A 14,410-nucleotide genomic window follows, 5' to 3' on the forward strand; every position below is an offset into this window, starting at 1 on the left:
CAAGGATCATTTAGCTATTTGATTTTGAATTTAAGGACCCATTTAGGTATAATTAATATTTGTAAAAATTGTGATGAAACATTGAATTTGGCCTTACTGCTATTAGCCCATAGAAACACATTGAATAACAGATAGTCAAAAAATAAATAATAAAAGGATGTTTGTTTAAAAGTGTCTGTCTTCTGAGAGATAAGTGGACACCTGCTCGTCAAACATCTCATTCCAAAATCATGGGCATTAATATGGAGTTGGTCCCCCCTTTGCTGCTATAACACCCTCCACTCCTCAGGGAAGGCTTTCCACTAGATGTTGGAACATTGCTGCGAAGACTTGCTTCCATTCAGCCACAAGAGCATTAGTGAGGTCGGGCACGGATATTGGGCGATTAGGTGTGACCCGCAGTCGGCGTTCCAATTCATCCCAAAGGTGTTCGATGGGGTTGAGGTCAAGGGCTCTGTGCAGGCCAGTCAAGTCCTTCCACACCGATCTCAACAAACCATTTCTGTATGGACCTCGCTTTGTGCACGGGGGTATTGTCATGCTGAAACAGGAAAGGGCCTTCCCCAAACTGTTGCCAAAGTTGGAAGCACAGAATAATCTAGAATGTCAATGTATTATGTAGCGTTACAATTTCCCTTCACTGGAACTAAGGGGCCTAGCCTGAACCATGAAAAACTGCACCAGACCATTATTTCTCCTCCACCAAACTTTACAGTGAGCACCATGCAGTCCGGCAGGTAGCGTTCTACTGGCATCCGCCAAACCCAGATTAGTCCATGGGACTGCCAAATGGTGACGCGTGATTCATCACTCCAGAGAACGTGCTTCCACCGCTCTAGCTACCAACGGCGCAGATTTTTACACAACTCCAGCCGACACTTGGCATTGCACGTGGTGATCTTAGGTTTGTGTGCGGCTGCTCGGCCATGGAAACCCATTTCATAAAGCTCCCGACGAACAGTTATTGTGCGGACGTTGCATCCAGAGGCAATTTGGAACTTGGTAGTGAGTGTTGCAACCGAGGGCCAGCAATTTTTTTATAATTTTTTAGTGACGAACTGACTTGTTGGAAAGATGGCATCCTATGCCAGTGCCACGTTGAAAGTCACTGAGCTCTTCAGTAAGGCCATTCTACTGCCAATGTTTGTCTATCGAGATTGCATGGCTGTGTGCTCGATTTTATACACCCGTCAGCAACAGATGTGGCTGAAATAGCCGAATCCACTAATTTGAAGGGCTGTCCACATACTTTTGTATATATAGTGTATAAGAAAGATCAGGAAATTATTTTTATTTAGTTTGACCCATATTTAACCAATTTCTTTTGGCACTAAACTTCTTCCATATTTACTTCCATTCATTTTTTAAACTGGTACCGGCTACCTTGAGACGAGTCAAATAACCAACATGTACGTGTTCGTGAGAGTCTCAGTGTGTAATCCCAAACTGTTCGGGCACTACAGACAGAGGTTAGCAGATCGACAATACCGACTTCGGAGCAAAATGGAGAACACCATTTTGTGTTCTTGAGTTTCATCTTTTCGCAGAGTGGTTTGGACGCTACAGAAGTTTTTGGGATGTCTCATGGTCTGACAAACACAGCTGTAGCTTGGCCACCTTCCACTGCAGAAGGCCACCATTGGCAGATGCGGTGGATTGAGATGCAGCCCATTCTAAAAACGTAGTTACGGATTTTGATGAGGATTTTTTGATTATGCTAATTCGATTTCCGCGGGTGTAGAGAATAGGTGCCATTTGGGATGCAGATACAGTATATTGAATTGAATGCTCACAGCGTTAGAGGCTGCGATGGCAGCGTCACCCGCCCTGTCCCCTCCACCGTTGAGCTCTCCTCTCTCCTTGCCGTCCTCCAGCTCTACCGACACGGCACCCGGACCCTTCTTCTTCTTCAGCTTGGCCAAGATGGAGGACTCCCTCTCTGGGAAGGGAGGCATCTCCTCCAGCACAGTGGCCTGAAGAGGGGGAAGGAGGGATGTGGTTACAGTTATGACAGTGTGACTAAACCAATCAGAGGTTAGAGTCCTGTCAGGCCTGTGACCGTACAGCAATGTCCATGACCGTGGTTTAGGTTCACATTTGAAACACTGAACCGCATCTGAACACGGCAAGGTTATGTTGTTGCTGCTCTGTGGCCCGCAGTCAAATCAAAATGTATTCTACAGTGTCTTCAGAACTCTTGACTTTCCCCACATTTAGTTGTGTTACAGAAAAAAAATTTTTTTTTTAAAATATTAATAACAAAAAGCTGAAATGTCTTAAGTCAATAACTATTCATACCCTTTGTTATGGCAAGCTTAAATAAGTTCAGGAGTAAAAATGTGCTTAACAAGTCATAATAAATTGCATGGACCCACTCTGTGTGCAATAATAGTGTTTAACATTATTTTTGAATGACTACCTCATCTCTGTACCCTACACATGCAATTATCTGTAAGGTCCCTCAGATGAGCAGTGAATTTCAAACGGATTCAATCACAAAGACCAGGGAGGTTTTCCAATCCCTCGCAATGGCACCTATTGGTAGATGGTAACAGTTTTAAAAGACATTAAATAAATGCATTCTGTTTGCAACAAGGCACTAAAAAAATACTGCAAAAATTAGGCAAGTCCATTAACTTTTTATACAGAATAGAAAGTGTTATTTTATGGGTATGTTTGTAATCATTAAGAACTGCAGAGCTTTTCAGGATAAAAAAACAGAAATGGAATAGAGCTAAGCACAGGCAAAATCCAAGAGGAAAACCTGTTTGTCTGCTTTCCACCAGACAGGACTAAAACAAACCTAAAACACAATCTACTCTAGAGTTGCTTACCAAGAAGACCGTGAATGTTCCTGACCTAGTTACAGTTTTGACTTAAAATCTGTTTGAAAACCTATGACAAGACTTTAAAATGGCTGTCTAGAAATGATAAACAATCAATTTGACAGAGCTTGAAGAACTTTGAAAATAATAAAATGGGAAAACACTGTACAATCCAGGAGTGCAAATATCTTAGAGACCTACCCAGAAAGGCTCACAGCTGTTATCGCTGCCAAAGGTGATTCTAAAATGTACTGACTCAGGGTTATGAATACTTATGTAAAATTGATCTTTCTGTATTTTATTTTATTATTTTCAATACATTTGAAAAGATATCTAAAAACATGTTTTCACATTGTCATTATGGGGTAGTGTGTAAAGAAAGAGAGAAAATCTATTTAATCCATTTTGAATTCAGGCTGTAACAACAAAATGCGAAATAAGTGAAGGGGTATGAATACTTTCCGAAGGCACTGTAAGTGCATTTAAAATGGCAACATACTTTACAGTAAACAATAAAAAATTAAGAAGTGAAAGAGATCAGTAAAATAACAAAAACACGCGCAGAGCTGCGGTAGCCTGACACCTCACACTAAATTCTTCCTCTGCTCTGTTGTTCGCTACAGAGAGTCTGAAACTGCTACCGTAGAAGTCGTTTGTATGACTTTAAAATGAAGGGTGTGTACAAAACAATTTAAATCAGCGATTGGATAGTGTAACAAATCTAACCAGAGTATCAAAGTTGATAACGACATCTTGTAGTGCGGCTCTGGCCCAACCCGTCAGTTTCTGGGAGCAATCAGAACGGTAAGAATGTGTTCACATTCTAGAAATCGTCGGGGAGAGTGGCAAATCCAGACTCATTGTGGAAAAGAAACGTCAGTTGGTCAGAGCGATGTGGATGGGTAGCCAGGCAAGAGCTGTGTGTGCAGTGATAACACTCCCTGGCACAGTCACATATACGACTCTCACATTGGAGACCAGGGTTCAATCCTCGTACCCACCCTTCCAATCTGTCACAAATTGTCAGAACACCTACAAATATATAGATATCTTTTTTTGCCAATCAAAAACCCCAAAAGCTCACCAGGACGTCGGTGCTGGCAATAGAGGAGAGCTTGAGGTACTCCACGGCCCTCTGCTGCAGCTCCACGTCAGAGTTCCTGATCTGGCTGTCGGAGCGAAGCACCTCCTGGATGGTGGCCTTGGTCTCTGGGAACAGGTTGATGAACTTGATGTAGGCCGAGAGCAGCAGGGCGCGCGTGGGCACCGAACACAGGTGGAACTTAGAGTGGAGCAGGTTGAACTGGACCAGAGGGCTGGAGAGAGGGATGAGAAAGAGGGAGAAGAGAAAGAGAGGAGCGGTAAAGAGTTCAAATCATAGTGCGAAGAGAGGATGAGAATGGACAGAAGGATGACAAAAAGGTAGAACCATAAAAAGAAATGAGAAAGATGGGGAAGAAAAACCTGATTAATACATCAGAAAATAAGAGCACCCGCATATTTGTGTGCGTCTCAGGTTGATGATGTCACTGGTGTGGGAGAGGACACCACTCACCTGGAGCGGGGGTCCCCGGCGATGAGGTTTCCAAACTCTCCCAGGATGTACCCCCCCACCTTCACCATGTTCTCATGACAGGCTGGGGCCTGCAGCGCCTGGAGAGGGGGAGGAGGGGGACAGTTAGAAATGTAAGTAATTTGAACAGATTTTATGATAGCCAAATGCTATGGGTCTTCAGAGCCGTGTTCATTAGGCACCAAACAGAAACAAATTACTCAAACAGGGAGGACTTTATTATTATTATTTTTGAATAGTTTTAAAAATGTTTTCACCGTAATGTATTCAACAAGGGAATATGATTGAGGAATTTCCAAGCTGAGACAAAAAGAGCACATTGGATCCAGACGTATCCGGCTTGGGGAACCCCTACCTCAAAGACAGTCTTGGCGGCGTAGCCCTGCACGTCGTCACGGTTGATGACAATCTGGATGACTCGGTACCACACCTCCTCACTGACGTAGTCCCCGGCAATGCGGATGAGGTTAAGGATGGTGTCAACATACCATGAGTAGTCCACCGCATACTTTTCTGCCAGGATGGCCACCTTCAACACCTGGGAGAGAAGGGAGCAGAGGTTACACCAGGGGTTCCCTAACTTATTTGGCCTATGACCCCATTTTGATATCTGAAAATTCTTGCGGCCCCACCCATGTGATATTTTTAAGTACAACAGCCAAGTTGTACGTTTTTATTTGAGGCTATGGCAGTCAATTGAAAAACATTCTAACAGTATTCGATTGTCTTCCCCACTCACCATCACATACTTTTAATGTGGAGCAGTCAATTGCAAATTAGTCTGACAAAATGTCTCTCATATCTCCACCACTAATGAGATGGGTGTGCTTGTTCAACGTCAAGGGGTGTGGTGCTTTCACATCGAACCTGGATTGATAATTGGTTTTAATGCAGACGAGAGCACTGAATCCAGCTTCACACAGATATGAGCTGGCGAAGGGTAGCCTACCTGAGTTTTAAGTGCTTTCAAGACAACTGGGAACTCAGAGCAGGACGTCAGTGATCTTTAGGTCGGAAAGTCAGAGCACTTGAAAGAGACACGAATTCCCGAGTTGGATGACCGTTCAAATCTATTTTTCCCCAGTCGGTGCGGATTTCTTTCCGAGTTCCCAGTTGTCTTGAACGAACAGAAGTCGGAAGTCTGTGATTTCCGAGTTCCCAGTTGTTTTGAACGCGGCATTAATGCTCAGAGGGAGACGGCAGGGTATTCCCTTTGAGTCAGGAACCAAAACCCCTCCTTAGTGACCCGTGAATGCGTTGTCTGCAGCACTCGGTCACATGACAGCTCGATCAGCTGTTCGATCTCACTAACCAGCATGTTAACTGAGCCAGGATCACAGTCAAACGGATTAGGATGTACGTCCATCCCAAAGTGCTCTTCCAAGCGTTGGAGGTGAGCAATCATCACTCGTGTGGGACACTTACTCATGCTGTTTTCTGTTATTTTATTTTCATTACACAGGAAGTCAACCAAGTCTGTTTCTTTTACATCCATTGTGAATGACAACAGTTCCTCTCTCAATGCGAAAAATCTTTCCAACTCTCTCCCTCGATAACCACCAAGCCTTGGTGTGAAATAGAACATTGTCATGCTCTGATCCCATATCTCCACATAGTCTTGCGAACAGGCGTGCGTGCATTGAATGTGGTTTGACGTATTTCACAATCAAAGTTATCTGCTGCAGTACATCGGAGTTCTGTCCTCAGCTCTTTTTCCACCAGCTGCTATCTGTGTATCACACAATGCGTCCATATGGCAGAGGGAGACACATTCATAACTAGAGTGCAGAGGCCTGCCCCCTGTTCCCTGATAGATGGAGCCCCATCTGTGCACCATTCGATCCCATTTGGAATCTGTTTTTCGTCAATATAGCCACGCAGCACACTGAACTTGCAGTTTCATTGCTTGGGAATTGTGAGACAGAAAAATATGTCCTTGTGAATAGCATCCCATGACATGTATAGCGAACAAAAGTCAATGCATGGGCATGTCAGCCCTCACAGCTAAAGTTCATTTGGAGAGCATAAGCTGGGTAGTTTGAGTCCTTTAGTCAGTTTCCTCTTGATTGCTAGCAACAACACTGTTAAATGAAGAATTCATGCTATCTGACAAAGGTATTGATGTGAGTTTCTGTGGCTCCCCACACACTGTTTTTACTATATTAATAGCGGACGGTATGTCAGTCTCTGCAATAGTATGTGGTTTCATAGCGTGCCTAGCCATTCACGGTGGGAATAATTGAAGTGCAACGGTCAAGTGCTGCCTTTTCCTATGATCTACGGGCCCTCTAGTTTAATTTGATCTTTTACATTCAAATAATTTTCATTTCGATTTTTAAGATGAACCACATTACAATGATTTTGAGATACAAAGACGATACGATAATATATATCTACATATCTTTTAAATTCTGGATTTGATAAATTCTCCCACGACACCATTTTCATATCAGGCGACACACAGTTTGGGAACTGCTGGGTTACACACTCTTTAACGCAGACACAAACAGAGGCACTCAGAGGGGGAAAACATACAATACACACACACACAGACACGTACCATCTCCTCTCTGATGGAGTAGTCTGCTGTCTCCAGGTAGCTGAGCATCTCGGCAACGATCTGCTTGGCGTTGCTACGGTCACACATGGCGTAGAGCAGGTCAGCAGCCCTCTGGCGAACACTCACATCCCTTTCAGTCTGAAGAGAAAAAGGTATAAAATGTGTTACAAACACCAAAGTACTTAAAACAAAGTGTTAATCAAAAAAGCAGTGTCTCATCTGAACAGTGTGTGTGTAGCGTGTGTTTGACAGAGACGGACCTTGAGTGCGTTGATGACGGTCTCGATGTGCGTCTTGACGGCCTCATGGGAGAACTCCGAGCTGGCCAGGGTACACATGCTCTCCAGAGCCAGGTAGCGCAGATTGGTCTCTCTGTGCTGCAGGAACTGACCTAGCTGGTTACAGGCACGCACCAGCAGGTTGGGCTCACTGGAGAGGGGGAGGTAGGAGGGAGAAAAAAAATATGAGTAAGCCACACCATAATTGCCATTCTTTAGGTTTAAGATGAGAAAGAGACAGAGAGAGAGTAGAAAGAGGAATATACTCTCTGTGTGTGTGTGTGTGTGTGTGTGTGTGTGTGTGTGTGTGTGTGAAAAAGTATTCCACATTTTGTTGTATTACAGGATTGATAAAATATGTTTCTCTCTGACCAATCTACTAACAATACCCCAAGAAATACAGTATTCAATAAAGTATTCAATACATGTTATTATCACCTTTGGCATCTGTTAGTTTTTCTGGCTAAGTCTAAGAGCTTTGCACACCTGGATTGTACAGAATTTGCACATTATTCTTTTTAAAGCTCTGTCAAGTTGGTTGTTGACCACTGCTTGAAAGCCATTTTCAAGTCTTGCCATACATTTTCAAGCAGATTTAAGGAAAAACTGAAACAAGGCAACTCAGGAACATTCAATGTCGTTTTGGTAAGCAACCCCAGTATATATTTGGCCTTGTGTTTTAGGTTATTGTCCTGCTGAAAGGTGAATTTGTCTCCCAGTGTCTGTTGGAAAAATGAACCAGGTTTTCGCCTGTGCTAAGCTCTATTCCGTTTAGTTTTATCCCCCCCAAAACTCCTAGTCATTACCAATGACAAGCATACCCATAACATGATGCAGCCACCACCATGCTTGAAAATATGAAGAACAGTACTCAGTAACGTGTTGTGTTTGCCCCAAACATAACGCTTTGTATTCAGGATATAAAGTTAATTTCTTTGCTACATGTTTTTGAAGTTTTACTTTAGTGCCTTATTCCAAAACATGCAATATTTTGCAATATTTTTTTATTCTGTACAGGCATCCTTTTCACTCTGTCAATTAGGTTAATAATTGACAGAGTGAGTCAACAGAGTTAGTTCATGCAACTTATTATGTGACTTGTTAAGCACATTTTTACTCCTGAACTTATTTAGGCTTGCCATAACAAAGGGGTTAAATACTTATTGACTCAAGACATTTCATATTGTATTAATTTGTAAAAATGTGTAAAAACATAATTCCACTGGCATTATGAGGAATTGTGTGTAGGCCAGTGACACAATATCTACATTTAATCAATTTTATATTCAGGCTGTAACAACAAAATGTGGAAAAAGTCCAGAGCTGTGAATCCTTTCTGAATGCAATGTATATATACACCGAATGTACACAACATTAGGAACACATTCCTAATATTGCGTTGCACCCCTTATTGCCCTCAGAACAGACTCGAGTATACAAAACATTAGAAACACCTGCTCTTTCCATGACAGACACTGATCAGGTGAATCCAGGTGAAAGCTACACTCCTTTGATGTCACCTGTTAATTTACATTGATTTGAAATCAATTTAAGGGAAGTAGACAGGTTAAAGAAGGATTATTAAGCCTTGAGACAATTCAGACATGGATTGTGTGCCATTTGGAGGGTGAATGGGCAACTGGGTATGGTAGTAGGTGCCTCCCGAGTGGCACAGTGGTCTAAGGTACTGCATGGCAGTGTTAGCTGTGCCACTAGAGATTCTGGGTTCGAGTCCAGGCGCCGTCTCAGCCGACCTCGACCGGGAGACCCATGGGGTGGCGCACAATTGGCCAAGCCTCGTCCGGGTTAGGGGAGGGTTTGGCCGGCAGGGATGTCCATGTCCCATCGCGCACAAGCGACTACTGTGGTGGGCCGGGCGTAGTGCACGCTGACACAGTCGCCAGGTGCACGGTGCGGCTGGCTTCCAGGTTAAGTGGGCATTGTGTCAAGAAGCAGTGTGGCTTGTTTGGGTTGTGTTTCGGAGGACGCACGGCTCTCAAACTTTGCCTCTCTCTCAAGTCCGTACGAGAGTTGCAGCGATGAGACAAGACTAACTATGAATTGGATACCACGAAATTGGGGAGAAAAAGGGGTAAAAGTAACCAAAAAAATAATAATAAACTGCCACGCTGCTGGGTTTTTCACGCTCATGTCCAACACCTAAAGGACAACCAGCCAACTTGACACAACTGTGGGAAGCGTTGGAGTCAACATGGGCCAGCATCCCTGTGGAATGCTTTCGACACCTTGTAGAGTCCATGCCTTAAAGAATTGAGGCTGTTCTGAGTGCAACTCAATATTAGGAAGGTGTTCCAAATGTTTGGTATACTCAGTGTTTATATGCACATACTGAACAAAAATATAAATACAACATGTAAAGTATTGGTCCATGTTTCATGAGCTGAAAGATCCCAGACATTTTCCATATGCACTAAAAGCTTATTTCTCTCAAATGTTGTACACAAATGTGTTTACATCCCTGTTAATGAGCATTTCTACTTTGACAAGATAATCCATCCACCTGACTGGTGTGGCATATCAAGAAGCTGATTAAACAGCATGATCATTACACAGGTGCATCTTGTGCTGGGGAGACTAAAAGGCCCCCTAAAATGTGCAGCTTTGTCACACAATAATGCCACAGATGTCTGAAGTTGAGGGAGCGTGCAATCGGCATGCTGACTGCAGGAATATCCACAAGAGCTGTTGCCAGAGAATTTAATGTACATTTCTCTACCATAAGCCGCCTCCGTCATTTTAGACAATTCAACCGGCCTCACAATCGCAGACCACGTGTAACCACGTCGAGTGGGCGAAATGTTTACTGATGTAAACTTTGTGAACAGAGTGCCCCATGATGGCGGTGGGGTTATGGTATGGGCAGGCATAAGCTACAGACAATGAACACAATTGCATTTTATCAATGGCAATTTCAATACACAGAGATACCATGACAAGTACCTGAGGCCCATTGTCGTGCCATTCATCCGCTGCCATCACCTCTTTTTTCAGCATGATAATGCACGGCCCGATGTTGCAAGGTTCTGTACACAATATTTGGAAGCTGAAAATGTCCCAGTTCTGCCATGGCCTGCATACTCAGACATGTCACCCATTGAGCATATTTGGGATGCTCTGGATAAACCCGCCAATATACAACAACTTCGCACAGTCATTGAAGAGGAGTGGGACAACATTCCACAAGCAACAATCAACAGCCTGATCAACTCTACACGAAGGAGATAAGTCGCGCTGCATGAGGCAAATGGTGGTCACACCCAATAGGGACTGGTTTTCTGATCCCCACCCTTTCCTTTTTTGTTTTTAAAGGTATCCGTGACCAACAGATGCATATCTGTATTCCCAGTCATGTGAAATCCATAGATTAGGGCCTAATGAATTTATTTACATTTTCTGATTTCCTTACATGAACTGTAACTCATTAAAATCTTTGAAATTGTTGCATGTTGCGTTTAAATTTTTGTTTAGTGTATATGAGAGAGAGAAATATACAGAGATACTGAAAAAGTGAGAGAAAAAGACAGAGCGGGAAGAAGAAAGACACCTAGAGTGACAGACAGCCTCCTCACCTGTCGTAGTGGATGATGAGTGAGATAGCCTCGAACAGGATGGCGTTCTTGGCGTTGGAGTGCTGCACCTTTTTGGACTTGGGTGGTTCCTGGGCCTTGTTCAGGATGGTCTCCAGACACTCCACCAGGCGGCCCTTCACGGCGCCATCCTCTGGCGGGGGGTAGCACTGCAACAGGCGCAGCAGTTTACAGGACAGCCACGGGGCTGGGACAAAGTAGTAGGTGTAGTCCTGCAGGTCAGTGGAGGCTGACGACACAATCTGGAGGAGAAAGGGAGGAGATGGGTTGAAATCCAGGTGTTAGAGACAGTGAGGCAAAGGGAGGATGGATCGCTGGACTGACATACATGATTTTATAGGTATGCATGCACACGTGCGCAGACACACACACACACACACACCCTGCTCAGACGAGAAACAGCCAGGGACACACAGGTTTTGAACTCATCTGGGTTCTTCGAGCTGAGACAGGTGATGAGGGAGATGGCTGCCGTGACAACACCCTGCGAGAGACAGACACAAGCTCATCATCAGAAACAACAGTAACACCTAAAAGGCATAAACCTCAACCTTACAGTCTCAATGAAGTCAGTAGTTACGTTCCAATATCCATACCAGCATACCACTTAAAATACATATCCAATGCATTGCTTCATACTAAGAAAGCACCCTTAGAGGGGATGTCAGCAAACGGATGCATAGGGTTTTCAGGGGAAATGGAAAAGAGCCTGTAACGCAACTCCCGCTTTTGGACATTAACAAGGCGACACTCCATCTTATCTCCTCCACATTTTCTGGATTGTTTGAACAGTGCAGAAGAACCTCCCCTGACATAAAAAAATGTCTCATCAAGACCAGTATGAGGCATCTATTTTCAGGCATTTATGCCTGCTACGTTAGGTTACTCTGGCTGCATTTAGACAGGAAGCCCAATTCTTCTTTTTTTCAGTAAATGTTCTTTTGACCAATCAGATCAGCTCTGTAAAAGATCTGATGTGATTGGTAAAAAAAATTGTAATTAGTGGGGGGAAAAAAATCTGAATTGGGCTGCCTGTGTGTATATTGTAACAGAGCTATTTAGCTAGCACACCTATTGGCCTGGAAGAGAAATGCACTAGCACACCTGATTCAACCTGATAAATCAGGGGTGTATTCCTTAGTGTAGCAAACCGCTTTGCAATGGAAAACGTTTTGAAATGAAAGCAAATGTTTCTAATTAGAAAATTCAGTTTAATCGCTCCCCGTCTTCATTGTTTGCTTCCTAGTGAATACACCCCAGGTGTGCTAGTGTTGGCCTGGAGCAGAAATGTATGGCCTGTCTCTCACCATGTGCTGGTCGTTGAGGAGGTGCACCACCCGGGAGGTCCACTCCCCCATCAGAACCAGGTCTGGGGAGGCCTTGTACAGACGCAGAAGACACAGGGCAGCAGACTGCTTCACACTGTCCATGGTGTCCCTGGCAATCACATCACAAACAACACAATGCTCACTATAAAGTACTACCAGTCTCCAACATCTCTGGTCCTGGAAAGATATTGTTGGTACTGCAGATTGTCTAATCATGCTGTTATAGCATATTAATACAAAGAAAATCATGTCCTCTCCGTGTCCTCAGTCCCCCTCCCCCATTTGCTTCTCCGGTCTCCTCACCCTCCCTTCCACTACCCCCCTCTCCTTATCCCCTTCTCCATCCCCTCCATTCTTACCCAGCCACCAGAATGCGGGGTATCTCTCCAGCGAAGGCCTCGGCCATCTCGCGGCTACCCACGTTGGCGATGCAGTGCAGGGCCAGGCACATGAAGGTGGGGTTGCGGCTAGACAGGTCGTTCTTGATGGCGTTGTTGATGAGGCGGATCAACTCGCTGTTGCTGTTTACCAGCACCGAGATGAACAGGTAGCCCTGGGAGGGGAGCGAGAGAGGGAAGAGAGAGATCAGTCAATCGTATTTTATTTGTATAGCCTTTTTACAACAACATTTGACACAAAGTGGTTCACAGTAACCCGACAAGCAGCAGCACAGTGGCAAGTAAAAATGTGTTAATTCCTAAAAGGAAAAAGCCTTGAGAGGAACCAGTAGAGAGTGATGGCAGGACGCCTTGTGCAGGGTTCATAACCTCCCTGCTGTTCGTCTGTGTCCTAAATGGCACCCTATACCCTTACGGGTCCTGGTCAAAAGTAGTACACTCTACTATAGGGACACATTTGAGACACACTTTCATGTGGCTGAGACTCAGAGAGACGTAGTAGGCCATCATTACGATGCAGTCTCACCACCTGAACCGTGGCTGCCTGCCACTTCCTCTCACATCATATTCCTTCCATAACACACTCATTCCCTTATACAGTGTATTCGGAATGTATTCAGACCGCTTTACTTTTTCCACACTTTGTTACTTTACAGCCCTATTCTAAAATGGATTAAAAAAAAGAAATCCTCAGCAATCTACACACAATACCCATAATGACAAAGTGAAAAACAGTTTGTTTCTTTTTCACTCTCCTGGATGCAGGTGTAGATGTGTCAAAGTCTACCATACGTAGAAGACTACACCAGCAGGACTACAGAGGGTACACTACAAGACGCAAACCACTGATAAGCCTGAAGAACAGAAAGGCGAGATTACAGTTTGCTAAATAGCACCTAAAAAAGAGGCCCAAGAGTTCTGGAAAAAAAGTATTGTGGACAGATGAGACAAATATTAACATGTACCAGAGTGATGGAAGGAGGAAAGTGTGGAGGAAAAAAAAGACATGCCCATGATCCAAAGCATACCACCTCATCTGTGAAACATGATGGAGGGGGTGTTATGGCTTGGGCCTGTATGGCTGCCAGTGGAGCAGGCTGACTTGTCTTCATCGATGATGTGACTGCAGACAGAAGTAGAACAATGAATTCTGAAGTCTAGAGAAATATTTTATCTGCTCAGATAAAACCAAATGCCTCCAAACTCATTGGATGGCACTTCATCATGCAACAAGACAATGACCCTAAAACTGCTTGAGCAACGAAGGGGTTTTTGATGGACAAAAAGTGGAAAATCCTTGACTAGCCGAGTCAATCACCGGATCTGAATCCAATTGAACATGCATTTTACATGCTGAAGAGGATATTGAAGGCAATAAGTCCCCGAAACAAGGAGGAACTGAAGATGGCTGCATTACAGGCCTGGCAGAGCATCACCAGGGAAGATACCCAGCGTCTGGTGATGTCGATGCATCGCAGACTTCAAGCAGTCATTGCATGCAAAGGATATGCGACCAAATATTAACAATGATTACTTTATTCTACATTATGGTAAACTGTCCAGTGTTTTTATATGCCCGAAAATGGGGGGGGACTATGTACAAAAGCTTCTATAATTTCTAAACGGTTCATCCGATATGTATGAAAATACCCTCAAATTAAAGCCGACAGTCTGCACTTCACCCTCATTGTCATTGTATCCTTTCAAACTCAAAAGTGCTAGAGTACAGAACCAAAATAACAAAAAAATGTTCACTGTCCAATGAATTATGGTGCTCACTGTATGTATTCACCCCCTTTGCTATGATCTCAAGGCGGTGAATACTTTCGCAAGCTACATG

General features: G+C 43.9%; 1 protein-coding gene across 3 annotated transcripts in view; it reads right to left on the reverse strand.

Moving 5' to 3' along the window:
* LOC120052737 (AP-2 complex subunit alpha-2-like) overlaps positions 1–14,410 on the reverse strand; it is a 53,050-nt gene that overhangs the window by 23,474 nt on the left and 15,166 nt on the right. For all 3 annotated transcript variants that reach the window (XM_038999823.1, XM_038999824.1, XM_038999822.1), the window contains 10 exons: positions 12,532–12,725; positions 12,152–12,281; positions 11,227–11,328; positions 10,827–11,086; positions 7,219–7,387; positions 6,959–7,096; positions 4,754–4,936; positions 4,381–4,478; positions 3,910–4,141; positions 1,794–1,973 (listed from right to left, as the gene is read on the reverse strand). In XM_038999823.1, the coding sequence (XP_038855751.1) occupies positions 1,794–1,973; positions 3,910–4,141; positions 4,381–4,478; positions 4,754–4,936; positions 6,959–7,096; positions 7,219–7,387; positions 10,827–11,086; positions 11,227–11,328; positions 12,152–12,281; positions 12,532–12,725 (1,686 nt within the window). The remainder of the gene's footprint in view (positions 1–1,793; positions 1,974–3,909; positions 4,142–4,380; positions 4,479–4,753; positions 4,937–6,958; positions 7,097–7,218; positions 7,388–10,826; positions 11,087–11,226; positions 11,329–12,151; positions 12,282–12,531; positions 12,726–14,410) is intronic.

Source organism: Salvelinus namaycush, chromosome 8 (genome assembly GCF_016432855.1).
Source record: "Salvelinus namaycush isolate Seneca chromosome 8, SaNama_1.0, whole genome shotgun sequence".
NCBI lineage: Eukaryota > Metazoa > Chordata > Actinopteri > Salmoniformes > Salmonidae > Salvelinus > Salvelinus namaycush.